At 42.6% G+C, this 14,538-nt stretch overlaps 1 protein-coding gene and 1 pseudogene across 1 annotated transcript; both read left to right on the top strand.

Moving 5' to 3' along the window:
• The first annotated feature begins 9,632 nt into the window (after positions 1-9,632).
• LOC125315157 (ankyrin repeat-containing protein BDA1-like) lies at positions 9,633-11,278 on the top strand. The gene is made up of 2 exons (XM_048279360.1): positions 9,633-10,205; positions 10,403-11,278. The coding sequence occupies exons 1-2, from the start codon at positions 9,633-9,635 to the stop codon at positions 11,210-11,212; spliced, it is 1,383 nt and encodes a 460-aa protein (XP_048135317.1). The 3' UTR covers positions 11,213-11,278.
• Positions 11,279-13,504: 2,226 nt separating this feature from the next.
• On the top strand, positions 13,505-14,229 carry LOC115756927 (annotated as a pseudogene).
• Positions 14,230-14,538: the final 309 nt, after the last annotated feature.

The following is a 14,538-nucleotide window of genomic DNA, read 5'->3' as shown; positions in this document are numbered from 1 at the left end:
TCATATATATGTTCAGCTCTTACATTTGAGGAAATCCTAGGACCAGTTGTTGAGGATCCTATAATCTTGTTCGCGTGTTGTAATCTTTTGTCAAAAAAGAGGTTATCTTCCATTAAAAACTTGGCAGCTCTCACCTCAACTGTATTTTTTTTTTTTATGGACACTGGGAACCTTGGCTCGGTTATGTACTTTTATTGATGCTAGGTAACTACCAGTGTTTTACATGTATTAGATAAATCTTCATCTATAAGATAACAGGCATGACCTCTAAAATTGGTCTAACTAGACACTTGTTCGCTAATCATTAGCACAACCGTAGAGGACGCTATATGCGATAACACACGTGTGTATTAACACAAAAAAAAAAAAAACCCCCATACATACTTTATCGCTTGGATATTCTATGAATAATTGACTCTAGCTATATATTTCATGAGATGGGAGATGTTTACAAAGGATCCGGAGAAAAGAGCATATAAGTATTCATACGGAGAGAAAAGAAACACATCACTTGAGAAAAGAAAGATGATTGTAAGGCAAAAACGATTTAGAATCAATTCTTGAAAGTAAGATATTCATATAAAATTTTCAATTCTAAATTATTACAAAATTGTCCCTTTGTTATACCGTGTTACTATGATATAACTTAACAAAATGCATGTACATTTAATAGTATTTTCAAAAAAAACGCTTGAGATTAATACTGTAATTAGTTTTATTTCGAGTGCGTTATGGAGAGATCCTAATGTTTAATCAAATATATTGTAATGGATAGGAAAGCATCCGGCGACCGCATAGCATAGTGGATTAGCGCGTCTAACTTTGGATCAGAAGGATCTTGAGACAGCTATGTAGTCTCTTCCACATATGGGATGAGGCAACATGATGGAGATTGTCACAGTTTCAAAAACTCCAATTTGCAAAAGGAATCATCGGAAATTTGATTGCTCCATAGCTCTTTGCACCGAGCTCCTTTAATTTGTAGACTTGCTATATTAGGAAGTTTAACCTAGACAAGGATTAACAAGAGAGAGGAGAATAGTATCAGATTACTACATTGTTCATCCTAAAACATGATAATGCCAAGAATACGGATGACCATAGTAAGGGATGGAGCAAACCATCTCATTGGACAGCGGTTGTGGCGGTGATTCATGATATTCTCCCTTTGATCAACTACCTTCTAATTAAAGGCTCCAAAATTAGGGCACCTCATAATAGTTATATGTGTTGACGAAGGGAAACTCATCACTACTCCCTTTGATCGACTACCTTCTTCCTTCAGTTGGGAGTCGCTCTTCGCCATGTGTCTCAGCTTTTCTGCTCCATCTACATTCACTTCTTTCAATTTGGGGAGCAGGACAATTGTTTGTTCCGTGTTTGAATCGCGGGACCCACAATCAAACAACGATTCTAGGGAGGGACAGCTTTTAACGGAGACTCTTTCCAATTTGGGGAGCAATACCTTTGTTTGTTCCGTTTTTTAATCAAGGGACCCACAATCGAACAATGATTCCAAGGAGGGACAGTATGAAACTTTGACTTCTTCCAGGTTGTGTAATCTCCCTATGATTGTGGAAGGGAAGATGTTGAGTAGCTTAGAACAATTTTCAAGGGTGAGGGTGGCTAATTCGCAAAAGGAACTTCTGGGCAGTTCACCCTGCCATATCCTTTTGATGGATCCTAGTGAGTCAAATTGTAGTTTCTCCAAGTTGGGTATACTAACCTGCTCAAAAGATCATAGCTATGAAAAATCTGACAATTTAACTTGATCTTTACGATCAATATGATGCAGTGGAAAAATGAATTTTTACTAGTGACTTTATTCTGACAGACGTAGTTATGATTTATGGACACGTTTTAACTAGTAAAACCAAGGAAATAAAAATCTTCAAAGAAATATTATTATTTGCACTTTAAAGAGCGTGCTTGAAGCTATCATGGTGAAAATCTCAAGAGAAGGAATGCGCACCTTTCGATCAAAGAAGGAATCTGAAAAAGCATCTTGCGCATTTGAAGTAGTGGTTATCAACTCTTTCTTTCCATTAAGACATGAGAAGAATTTCTTCGTGGGACACTTCTCGATATATAGATTTTGAGAAACAAAAAAAAAAAAAAACAACAAGTTGCTTATCAAGAAAAGAAACACTTTTGAGGATGAAAAAGATGACGACATCTTCTTTCACTTTTGTCGGGCGCTTGCGAGGCGTGGGGCGGGTCAACCAGATCGGATCCGGATAATTTCTTTCAACCGGCCAATCTTATTTTTGACGATTTTGCATTTCGATTTCTCCCAAATGACGATTTTGCCACTTATGGGCAAATCGTTATGAAAAATCTCAAAATTTTTTAAAAAATCTTAAAAAGTATGAAATGGGTGCATTCAACCGGGCAGTTCTTTTTTTTTTTTTTTTGTGATTTTGCCTTCTAATTTTTCCTAAGCCTTGCCTGATTTGTTGCCGGGGTACCATGTTGTATCTGTGACCATTTACATGGTATCCAAGGATAAAACCGAGCCACATGTGTGGCAGAGATGGAATTTATTCATTTCGAGCAACAAAAGATAATCGGACTTACCTCTTGCATCCTTGGCATATCCATAGCCTCAAGAGAAGTATGGAAAAATAATAATTTTAGCATATTATTCTTCTAAGGAACAAATTTGGACACCCCTATTTTGGCTAAAAAGATATCATGGTGCAAGAGTATCGTAAATGTGGATCTAAGGAAAGTCATCAAATGTTAGTTGTTACCTCTATAAGGTTAAAGATGATCTGTTCTTGTTATGAAATGAAATGTCTTTCGCATGATTGACTGTCTTGTTTATTTTCCTACGTTGCTATCCCTATATGTTTGTTTGTTCGGAAGAGTTCACGTTTCTGCATGCAACATAAGTGCGTAGGTCAATAGTTTGCCTAAAACGCTATCCTTCGTGACCTAAGGGTATTTTAGTAGGGATGTCGCGAGCTCGAGAGTCGGGGTGTGACACTATCTCTCTAGAGATACATGGACAAGAGGGACAAAAGCTTTGGTGAGCTTGTATCAAAGCTTCGGTGGGTGGTTGGCGGTGGCGAAATTGGCGGTGGGTGGTGGTTGACGGTAGCGAGTGATGGATGAGGCAAGAGAAGTTGGTGGTGGTTGGTGGCAAGCAAAGTTGGCGGTGGTCGGTGGTGGCGATATGCAGTGGGTGACGGTGGCCGAGGTGAGGCGGGAGGCGACGATGGGCTGTAGCGAGTACACGAGAAAAAGTAAGGGGTTATTATTTCTAATTTTTGTTTTTTTTGAGAAGCAAAAAATTTTTGTGTTTCGATTTCCCTTCCAAATTTATTTATGGAACAAATTTTAATTTCAAAAATAGAAAAATAGAATTACGTTATCAAACGAGTTTCTATTCCAAACTTGTTCTAGAAATAGGTTTAGAGCAAAAATAAAGAAGTAGAATAGTTATATGCACCTCCCAAGGATAAGCTTAGTTAACCTAGAGAAGGTGATTGTCGTTTCGGTGGCTTCTTCACATTCTCCATGGCGAGCAATTAGCTCTAGATTTTTACAACACCGCGCCTCAGGCGTTTCAATTTGACCGAGAAATCCCGCCGTGCATGTTGGGAAAAGTACTTCGAGTGGGCAACTCCGAACATATATGGAACTCAACTTTGAAAATGGGATGCTTGGGAGACCGTCATACAGCCGAAGGTGCCTCAAGCTTTCCAAAGAGCTCAAGTTGAGGCTTCTCAATTTACTGCTCTTGATAACTGTCCCATCACTTTTGGATATGATCTCGATTGGACGGCATGATCTCGCTTTTAGGAACTTGGGATACCGCTGCAGCCTTTTCCATATTTGGGATGGGGCAACATGTGGAAGATTGTCACGTTACTCCAATTTAAGGGATTCCAATTTATATTGATAGTTTTCAATATCTTCGCCTTGATCGAACGGCCACCGCACGTAATGTCAAAGTGGAGGATATTTAGGAATTGTGAGGACAGAGTTCATCACATCACTTGGCTATCGTCCAACTTGTCCAGACAAACAATTGCGAGGGACCATCGGACGAAAGCCAGGATGAAGCACATGTGCAGTTATGACGCAGGGAAAGAGATAATAGGAAATTCTTTCCTAAGAACAAACTCAATTTGATAGAATGATAACGTGTGGATTACATAGGGCGGACGTCCATTATATAGAGAGGACTCCTTTAGGAATTAGAATTACTCAAAGATAACATTAAACAAATCAAATCTAATCTAATCAAACGAAATTCAAATCAAATATCGCAATTATCTATATCTATAAGTTTCCTAAAATAAAAGAACTGCCTGAAAACCTATCTAAACGATCCCGAAACGCAAAATACGAGTACGCACAGCATAGCTGGAGTATTGATCGGAAGGCCGTTTCACTTCAGCCAACCAAATTTGAGCGCAATCCGAGCTCGTCCGATCCGAAGTGAATTAGCGGCGAAACGCCCGATTGCGATCACGCTCTCAAGAAATCACATGCTAGATGTTCTACATCATTCTCCTCCTCTTCAGAAGAACTCGACCTCGAGTTATGATCAGGATAAAGGGGAGTATCGGGAGAATGATACTCAAATAGATCCGCCACATTGAATGTAGGAAAATGCTAAGATCACTAGGAAGATCAATAACATAGGCATTGTCGTTGATCTTTTGATAATTCGACAAGGACCAATTTTCTTGTTCTTCGGTTTGTTATATGTACCGACAGAAATCGCCCTTGCGTAGAAAGACCATTACCTCATCACCCACTTCAAAAACTTGAACGACGCCGTTTGTCGCATCTTCCTTATACTTCGAATTGGAAGCACAAGTTGGCGTGCAACTTCAGCCCGAACCTCCATAATTTTAGTCGCATTTTCGCCGCCACACTATAACCAGGAATTTTAGGCAAAGGAATCAATCAAGAGTATGCTGAGGTATGCGACCATAAATAACTCAATGGAGACTTGCCCGTTGAGCGATTAACTGTTATTGAAAGCAAATTCTGCGGGGATATTTGTCCCACTCGTTTAGGAGAGTCACAAAGACAACGGATGATATCCGCCATCGTTCGGTTAACCACTTCGTTCCATCGGTCCGAGGATGGAAAGAGCTACGTATGAAATTTGTGCCAAACAACTTCCATAGGGTCCTCCGAGGCTTAGAAATTTGGTATCCCGATCGAGAACGTCTTAGGGACACCATGTAGACGAATCACTTCGAAAGAAAAGGCCACAATATGAGAAGCATCGATGTCTTCTTACATGGAATAAAATGGGACATCTTCGTGAATCCACCACAACAAAGACAGAATCCATACCTCGTTGGGTCCGGGAGTCCCAATACAAAATCCATGGAAATATCCATCCATGGTCCGACGGAATCGGAAGTGGCATATAAAGACCATCGGGAATGCCCCTCAGCGAGAGACACTTCCCAACGTCCCGCTTTAATTGAGGCCAATAATAACGCTCCTCCACCAAGGCAATGGTTTTATCGCGCCCCAAATGTCCCCCAAGGCTTCCACCATGGAGTTCTCGAATCAATTTCTCTCTAAGGAACCTCGCGAATGCACAACCTATTGCCATAAAACAAGAAGTTGTCATGGATAATCATATCACCAGAACAGCCTTACACTTCGCCCAATTATCTCGAAAATCCTCATCCCTCGGATAGAGGTCACGCAAAGACTCAAAGCCCACTACTTCATTCCCATAGTAACAAGTAACGTAGCTCGCGACTTAGAGCATCAGCAACTTTGTTCGATGACTGCTTTATGACGAAGAACAAAATTAAATTGTTCCAAGAAAGAAACCCACCTTGCATCCTGTTCAAATGCTTTTGGCCTTTGATGTATTTAAGCGCTTGGTGATCGTGTTGAGTATAAATTCGCGATAGAGATAACACCGCCAATGTTTAATAGCTCGTACCAAAGCATAGAATTCCTGTTCATAAGTAGACCATCGGCGTCTAGCTTCATTAAATTTTCACTGAAATAAGCAACCGGCCTACCCTCTTGGGATAGAACAGCGCCAATTCCTACTCCAGAAGCATCACAATCTAATTCAAATACCTTATCAAAATTTGGCAAGACAAGAACTGGAGCAATAGATAATTTCTCCTTGATTAAGGCGAAACTTGCCTCTGCCGCATCGCTCCACTTGAATTGGCCCTTCTTTAAGCATCGTAATAGGAGCCAAGATGAAGTTACGGATGAACCGACGGTAGAATGTTGCTAGACCGTGAAAACTCCGTACTTCCCCAACGGTTTGGGTGTCGGCCACTCTCGAATGGCAGCAACCTTTGTCTCATCAACTTGAAGGCCATCCGCACTAACAACATACCCTAGAAACAAGTTGATTGGTCATAAAGCTGCATTTGGGTAAGTTGATATAGAGTTGATTAACCTCTAAAACCGCAAAACATCTCGTAGGTGGTCTACATGTTCTCTCATCCGGGCTATATACAAGAATGTCGTCATAAAACCACCACAAACTTTCCCAAGAAAGGTTTGAGAACTTGAGTCATCAAGCGCATAAAAGTGCTAGGAGCATTGGTAAGCCCAAAGGGCATGACTAACCATTCATAAAGTCCTTCGCTTGTTTTGAACGCCGTCTTCCATTCATCTCCCGGTCTCATGCGAATCGGTGGTATCCACTCCGTAAATCAATCTTCGAAAAGACCTTGATCCAACCTTCAAGCATATCATCCAAACGAGGAATAGGAAAGTGATATCTCACGTAATTTTGTTAATTGCTCGATCGACACACATCGTGCTCCCGTCTTCCGGTGTGAAGGAACAGACATGGGCTCATGCTCTCTCGTATAAACCCTTTTCAAAAAGTTCTTCTACCTTCTCCCGTAGTATTAAATTCTCCTTCAGTCATGCGATAATGCGGTAGGTTTGGAAGGCTTGCACCAGGGTAGAAAATCAATCGATGTTGGATGTCTCGCATCGGTGGTAGCCCATCGGGTAAATCCTCGGGAATAAGACCGAGAAAGCCTTCAAGGGTTGAAGCGCTTCGGGATTATGATGGTTTCCCGCTTGGATCCATTATCTACAATCAAATACATACCATTCCTCTTGCGAACATTAAGTAGAACACCAGCTTTGTTCTTTTCAGTAGCTCACGGAACACGAGATAAAGGACGAAGAGTGATTTTCGCTCTTCTCCCATACAAAGGAATAAACATTCTCACGCGCCGATGGGTAACATCTACATCATATTGCCATGGTCGTCCCACAAGACGTGGCATGCATCCATCTCAACAACATCACAAAGTATTATATCCTTGTACGATTTTCCAATAGAAATAGGCAAACGACAAGTCCGAGTTACCTTAAGTTCGCCCCTCTACGAATCCAACCAATCGTATAAGGTGAGGAATGAGCTTCTGTCTTTAGTTGGAGATGATCGACAAGTGCCTTCGATACGATATTCTCACAACTTCCGCTATCGATAATGACATTGCGACCTTCCCGATGGTGCAATGGGTGCGGAAAAGGTTATTCCGCCGTGAGTCATCCTTTCGTGGAGCTAATAGTAGCCGTCCACCACGCAATAACGTTCCCCCTCTTCTTCGGCCACTTCTTCTTCATCCTCCCAATCGTTCTCATAAAGCTCATCTTCTTGCTCGACTAAATTCACCATCTTCCGCCCGGACACCGAACGGTGCCCGGCTCATTGCATTTAAAGCACTTCCCCGGATAGGGCTTCAAAGGATTCGGAGCAACATCACGGGCCTTTGATGCAAGGGTTTCGGAAGGTTTGGGCGCCTCAACATTACTCCCGAATTTCGGCTCGTATTGTTGAATTGCCGATTAGAGGACTCACCGCCTCTTGCGATTTTCCTCGTCCGAATGCCCCTCGAGGAGTATAATTGCCCCTCGATTTGAGAAGTTGGTTCGCTCCAATTGCAATTCTACCTTCCTAGCCATCTCTTGAGCGTCTTCTACGAATATAGACGATGCAACAAACACGATCTTGGATATTTAAACGTAGACCATTGATATACCGGCGGTTTGTTGCGCTTCGACTCGCAAGATTATTGCGGGCCGAGACCGGAGGAATTCTTGTGAAGCTTGAACCGCCGACTTCCTTGTCACCAATTGTTGGAACAAAACTTGTTCATAGTCGGTGGAAGGAACCGCATCTTCAACATCCGCTTCATCCGACTCCGGGTTTGGATCGGCGCCTGCCTGACGGGATAATTGTGTTTGTTCCCACCAGAGGCACCACCCTTCAATTTGTAAGCCACCAACTTCACTTGCGGTCCTCTTCAATGTCCATGGCGTGAAGAATTTCTCAACTTCCCAAAGCCAATCAAGGAAGTCTTCGATATTGAGATTACCATTAAAGGTAGGAAGATCAACCTTCAATTGATATTGTTACTCGTCGGTAACCCCTTTGTCGGCGGCCTCCACGAAAAGCTCATCTTGGAATTCTTCATTGTCTTCTTCTTAAATCCTCGACATAGTCTTGTCGCCTTTGTGGGATTCGCCCCACGTCCCATAACCACTGAACGACGATCGGGACACGTTCAGCCGGAAGAACGCCAGGGTTTGGGTTAGGGTTTGTAGACAACCGTTGGATTGCGGCAAGCAATTCTTGCATCGTCCGTTGGCTATCTTGCTGAGCTCGTCGAGTTTCCTCAACAAACCGGGTAAACTCCTCTCGTGTAAAAGGCTCATTGGCATGGCCCTCAGCTACGGAGGTATTTCGATTCACGTTATTAGACATCGTCGCGGAGGGAACCTCGCTCTGATACCAAATGACGCAGTGGAAGAGATAATAGGAAATTCTTTCCTAAGAACAAACTCAATTTGATAGAATGATAACGTGTGGATTACATAGGGCGGACGTCCATTATATAGAGAGGACTCCTTTAGGAATTAGAATTACTCAAAGATAACATTAAACAAATCAAATCTAATCTAATCAAACGAAATTCAAATCAAATATCGCAATTATCTATATCTATAAGTTTCCTAAAATAAAAGAACTGCCTGAAAACCTATCTAAACGATCCCGAAACGCGAAAATACGACGTACGTCACAGCATAGCTGTGAGTATTGATCGGAAGGCCGTTTCACTTCAGCCAACCAAATTTGAGCGCAATCCGAGCTCGTCCGATCCGATCAGTGAATTAGCGGCGAAATCGCCCCGATTTCTGCTGATCACGCTTCTCCAAGAAATCACATGCTAGATGTTCTACATCAAGTTATTATCTTCAACCCCCATTCTCTGACCAGGACCCGCAAAAACAAGCCCTTCCTCCTCCAGACATCAAAGATATTTTCTTACTTCTCTTTGGGGATTGGACCACGTGGCCAACGCAAATGAAAGTGGAGCGAGGACCAGTTCAGAAATGATGAGGACGGAACTCATCGCTGTGCTTCTGTCCAAATTTTCCAGGATAATAATTTTGGCTGCTACTTGAATTCTTCTTGTTCACGCGATTGGAGTTGTTTGACACCTCAGATCCAGTTCAATCATCAATATGAAAAGTAAACAAGTCTAATTATATTTCTTCTTCCAAAATAAATTTTATATTTTCTAACAAACGACCAGTAGAAGATAAACCGTCCAACGTAAGAATCACGAAACAGCCTTCTCAGGCCCAAAAAGATGGATCCTAGGTTGTTTGAAGCATCCTACACAGGGAATGTCGATCAGTTGCACTCCTTGGTCGGAGAAAACGTCCTCATCCTCAACGCCGCTTCTCTAGCGGAAGGAGATAACCCGCTACATGTCGCCTCGATGGCCGGCCATACGAGTTTCGTCAGAGAAGTCCTGAAGCTGAGGACGGAGTTCGCCGACGAGCTGAACCAGGACGGTTTCAGCCCCCTGCACATCGCCGCGGCAAGGGGCGACGTGGATATAGTTCGGGAGCTTTTGAAAGTGGGCAGTCGCCTGTGCCTTGTGAAGGGGAGAGAGGAGAGGATTCCTCTCCACTATTCGGCCATCAAAGGGAAAGGCGAAGTCCTGAAGGAGCTGGTCTCGGCTTGTCCTGATTCTGTCGAGGAAGTGATGGCTCGGCGGGAGAGCACGCTCCACCTCGCGGTGAAAAACAGCCAGTTTGAGGCGTTCAAGTTGCTGGTGCAGCAGCTGAAGCGGTTGAACAAAGAGCATGTCTTGAATTGTCGGGACGGCCAAGGGAACCAGATCTTGCACCTCGCAGTGGCTAGAAAGCAATACGAGGCAAGCTGCCCAGTTCTTTTGACCCGTTTCATTTAGTCATATCGGTTCCTCTTCTCTGTTCTTGTTCTTTGTTCCGACAATACTTCATGTTAGTATGGTACTCAAGAGTCAAGGGTGGAACGCTTGTTTCTGCTATAGTGTCGAGGTCGCAACGAGAGTGTTGAATGATTAACGATTTATGTTCTTGAATCGAACAGGTAGTCGAGTTCCTGGTCTCGGGCGATGCAATTGACAAAGATCTGATCGAAGTGAACGCCAGGAATGAGGCTGGTCTAACGCCTCTAGACATTCTACTACTCATTAACAATGAAGCCGGTGATGCAGAAATCGCAGAAATCCTCACACGATGTGGAGCCAAGAGAGCAACGGGATTGCCTTCTATGGTGACGCTGGCGACTGAAGACCCAGAACCCGGAACCGGTCAATCAAGCGGACATCACTTCCAATCACCCGGACGTCACAATTCACGCAGAACTTGGACCTCCCGTTGCATAAGTTTCTTGAGGGGCAATGAAGAGACAACCCAGTGGTTAAAGTACTTCGAGTACAAAAGAGAAAGGGACTCCCCGGGTGATGTGCGGAACGCCTTGCTCGTCGTCGCCGCTCTCATCATAACCGCTACCTACCAAGCTGTGCTTCAGCCGCCGGGCGGACTTTGGCAGGACGATTCAGAGCCCTCGAGTAACAGCACCAGTGCCACGAACAACGAGACCACATCGCACAAAACCGGCAAGGCGGTTTGGGGAAACGAGTACCCGGCCGCTTACATCCTCTTCCTCATCTTCAACTCGATCGGATTCTTCGCCTCTCTCCAGATGATCTACTACCTCACATTTGGATTCCCGATGCAAATGGAGCTGCGAGTAGCGCTTTTCGCCCTGACAGTAACGTACGACACCGCGATGGTCACCCTTACGCCCAACACTTTCTTCAACTTCTTCTTCGTCGCTCTGTCGATACTTGTGCCGGTCATTATCGGCCTCGCACGTCAGTGGGTGAGAAAATGAGCTAGTCCGTGCAAAGGACATGGTTTAATTAAGACTAAGAAACATATTTATGTATTCTTACCTCGGTCTCTTGTAGCCTAAGAAGTTGAGAGGGATTTTTTTTGTTTTTGTTTTGGTCAGAAACTCGAGAGGGTTGTTCTTTTTTTTTTTGGGTCGATGTAGAAACATAAAACTGTATTGTATTATAAATAAATGTTTTTGTACATCTTTATCTCTCTTTACAGCTTCTATTTATAAGAAGTTGAGGATATAAACAAATTAACAATAAATCAAAAGAAATCAATGAGTGATCGTAAGAGATCTGCTGACTATCGGGAGCGATTTCTGAGTATCAGAATTAGTTGCAAGGGATCCGTTGAGTATCGGGAGCAATTGCTGAATATCGAGAATGATTGCTAGAGATCCGATGAAATATCAGATTCCAGATTTGATATCCTCTGACATCCCCCGCAAGCTGATGTGAGAGATCTTACAGTAAGCTTGTATTGCAATAAACGAAATCGAGTGGTAGATAGAACTTTGGTGAAGATGTTTGCAAGTTGATCTATGGAGGAGATGTACTGAACATGGAGTTGTTTCTGAACCACCCGTTCCCCGAACGAAATGATAGTCAATCTCAACATGCTTTGTTCGGGCATGAAAAAAAGGATTACCAATGAGGTAATTCCCCAAAGGAAGTCTAGGAAACGTTGATGATAAGTTTAGACAAGCCAGATTATGGGGTAAAATAAGTTTTCCTCGATTATGTTGTTTGGGTTTCATAAGATGGATTATGATATTGCATTAAATTATAGGAAACAAATCCTTTTTTGTGCCTTGAATAAATCAAAACTATGTTTGGTATAAAGGAAATGTTGATGATAAGTTTAGAAAAGTATGGGGAAAAATAAGTTTTCCTTGATTGTGCTTTTTGGGTTTCGTCAGATGGATTATGATATTGGATTTGATTGGAGAAACAAATCCCTTTTTGTGCCTTGGCTAAACAAAAACTATGTTTGATCAATATCCAAAATGCCTCACCTTGTCCTAATCAATTTTATTATCAACGTTCACCAGCGCTCTGAAATAATAAAAAAAAATATAAATTCTCCTCTGGAATCAAAAAGGCAATCTCAATTTTGGAAAAAGGCCAAGCAGGTGGCGATCAATAATGCATGGATTGTGTTAATCAAATAACCATAGCTTAGAGCTTAAGGAAGACATTGCTTTTCAACAAACTATCGACCATCATGTCGGCTTTTTCTCATCGACATAACTAACCTACATTTTAAAAGAAATAAAAAAAAAAAGACAAATTCAAATGCAGACGAATGACATAGTGATATTGACGACGGCTTCTGATGATAGCAATACGATGTTTGAAAATGATTTTATTTTCTTTCATTGTTGGTCGAAGGAAACTTCCTCGAAACAAGCTGAGAACAACAACTCTTTGGAAATGGGTATTTTCTTTTATTGCTAGCCATCATTATATAAAGAAGGGAAGAAAGTACATCTTCAGGAAGTGATAAACACTACGTATCTTGATGGGAAATGCTTTTCCGGCAATTTGATAGTACTCACAGTTATTTCTGATCATAGATCCACACGTTATCACCGCGTGTTTTGTATAAAGCACTAATTAATTAAAAAATCGTGGGGTAAAAAATAATGATAGTATTGTCGATTTGTTGAGGTAGTAGCTCCCTATCCAGATTTATCAAATAGAGAATTGTTCTTTGGGAAAATTTCAAAAAAGGACCCGAAGTGCCATCGTTTTCTCAAATAAGGGCCTGAAGTGAACTTTGTTTCAATTAAGAACCTGAAGTGCTCAAATTATTTCAAAAGAGGGCCTAACGAAGGGCATTTTTGACTTTTATGTTTTTATTTTTTTTAATACTTTTCTTTTGACCTTTTCTTTTTTCTCCTCCCCTCCCTCCTGTTCATCATCTTTCCCACGGAACCGATCGATCCCGCCATCGAATTCACGTAGACTCCACATAAAGAGGGAGAGAAGCCATGACTAGAAGAAGCTACAATATCCTGAAAGTGGTGGTCGCCCTCTCTCTATTCAACACCCTCTCTCTACCTCTACTTCCGCCCTACCCCTAAGCGAACCCTCAAAGCTTCTTCCTCACAGATCCGCAATGACGATCCGACCGGTTTCATCCCTCAATCAACCATCCTCGGGCCAATGGTAAAAAAAAAAAAAATCACGAATTGAAAACCTTTAATTTCAAAAGAAAGAAAACTTCAAGCCTCTCCTCTCTCTCTCTCTCTCTCTCTCTCTCTCTCTCTCTCTCTCTCTTAGCCATGGCGGACCTCGTCGGCAACGCCCTCCAAGCCCTTGACTGGCAATTCTTTGAAGCGAATGACAACCCCATGTCTTCGCAAGTCTCTCGATCTTTTTCTTCTTCCTCTCATGTGTCCACCTCCGAAACTTACCTCCTCGGCTTCATCATCGCCAATATAGTCAAGCTCCACCACTATTCCGACAACATCAGCGGCCGCGAGAAGGTGGGCCTTGTCCGCGAACCTTTGAATCCCTACGACGAGAACGCAATCCGCCATCCGGGTCCTCAACACCAAGACCATCCAGGTCGGTCACATCGAGCGCGACATCGCCGCTGTCCTTGCCCCTTTGATCTCTGTTGAGGGTATTGTGCCCAACACTCGCAGCGCCGTTAGCAAGTTCAAGATCCCCTGCCAAGTTCACATCTTTGCGAGGGTCGAGGCTTCGACCTTGTGAAGTCGGCTATTTCACGAGGCAGGTTAGTGCTCATTTTGGACGCGGGTGCTTTGTTTGCCTTGTCAGAGGCGGTCGTGGCGTGGTGAAGGAGAAGAAGGGTCCGAAGGAGTTGAGGAGTGTGGATGAGATTTTTAAGCTGGTGGACAAGAATGTCGGGAAGAATGCGACACTGGAAGCCCTGGAGCCACCGAGGGAGGTGATAAAGTCCGCACTCTTCGATCACCGGAAGAAGGGGTTGGGCTGGTTGGTTCATAGGGAGAACTCCGGGGAATTGTGTGGGGGAAGATGATGAACAGGAGGGAAGGGAGGAGAAAAAAAGAAAAGGTAAAAAGAAAAACATTAAAAAAAATAACAAAAACGTGAAAGACAAAAATGCCATTCGATTAGGCCCTCTTTTGAAATAATTTAAGCACTCTATGCTGTTATTTGAAACAAAGTTTACTTCAAATCCTTATTTGAGAAAACGAAAGCACTTCGGACCATTTTTTGAAAATTTGCCTTGTTCTTTTAGTATTAGTATTTGTCAATAAAAGTCCAATACGAGATATTATATCATAATAGGAATCACTACTTTCCCTCTTTTCTTTCTTTTTTTATT

The sequence above is a fragment of the Rhodamnia argentea genome, chromosome 5, assembly GCF_020921035.1.
Source record: "Rhodamnia argentea isolate NSW1041297 chromosome 5, ASM2092103v1, whole genome shotgun sequence".
In the NCBI taxonomy this organism is placed as follows: domain Eukaryota; kingdom Viridiplantae; phylum Streptophyta; class Magnoliopsida; order Myrtales; family Myrtaceae; genus Rhodamnia; species Rhodamnia argentea.
Note: the sequence above shows the minus strand (reverse complement) of the source record. Positions and strands in the feature narration are given on the sequence as shown.

Bases quoted from the DNA above. Each gene is read 5' to 3' on its own strand.
- LOC125315157 (XM_048279360.1), top strand. From the start codon at position 9,633: ATGGATCCTAGGTTGTTTGAAGCATCCTACACAGGGAATGTCGATCAG. The intron at 10,206-10,402 runs GCAAGCTGCCCA...TGAATCGAACAG, and splicing joins TGGCTAGAAAGCAATACGAG to GTAGTCGAGTTCCTGGTCTC.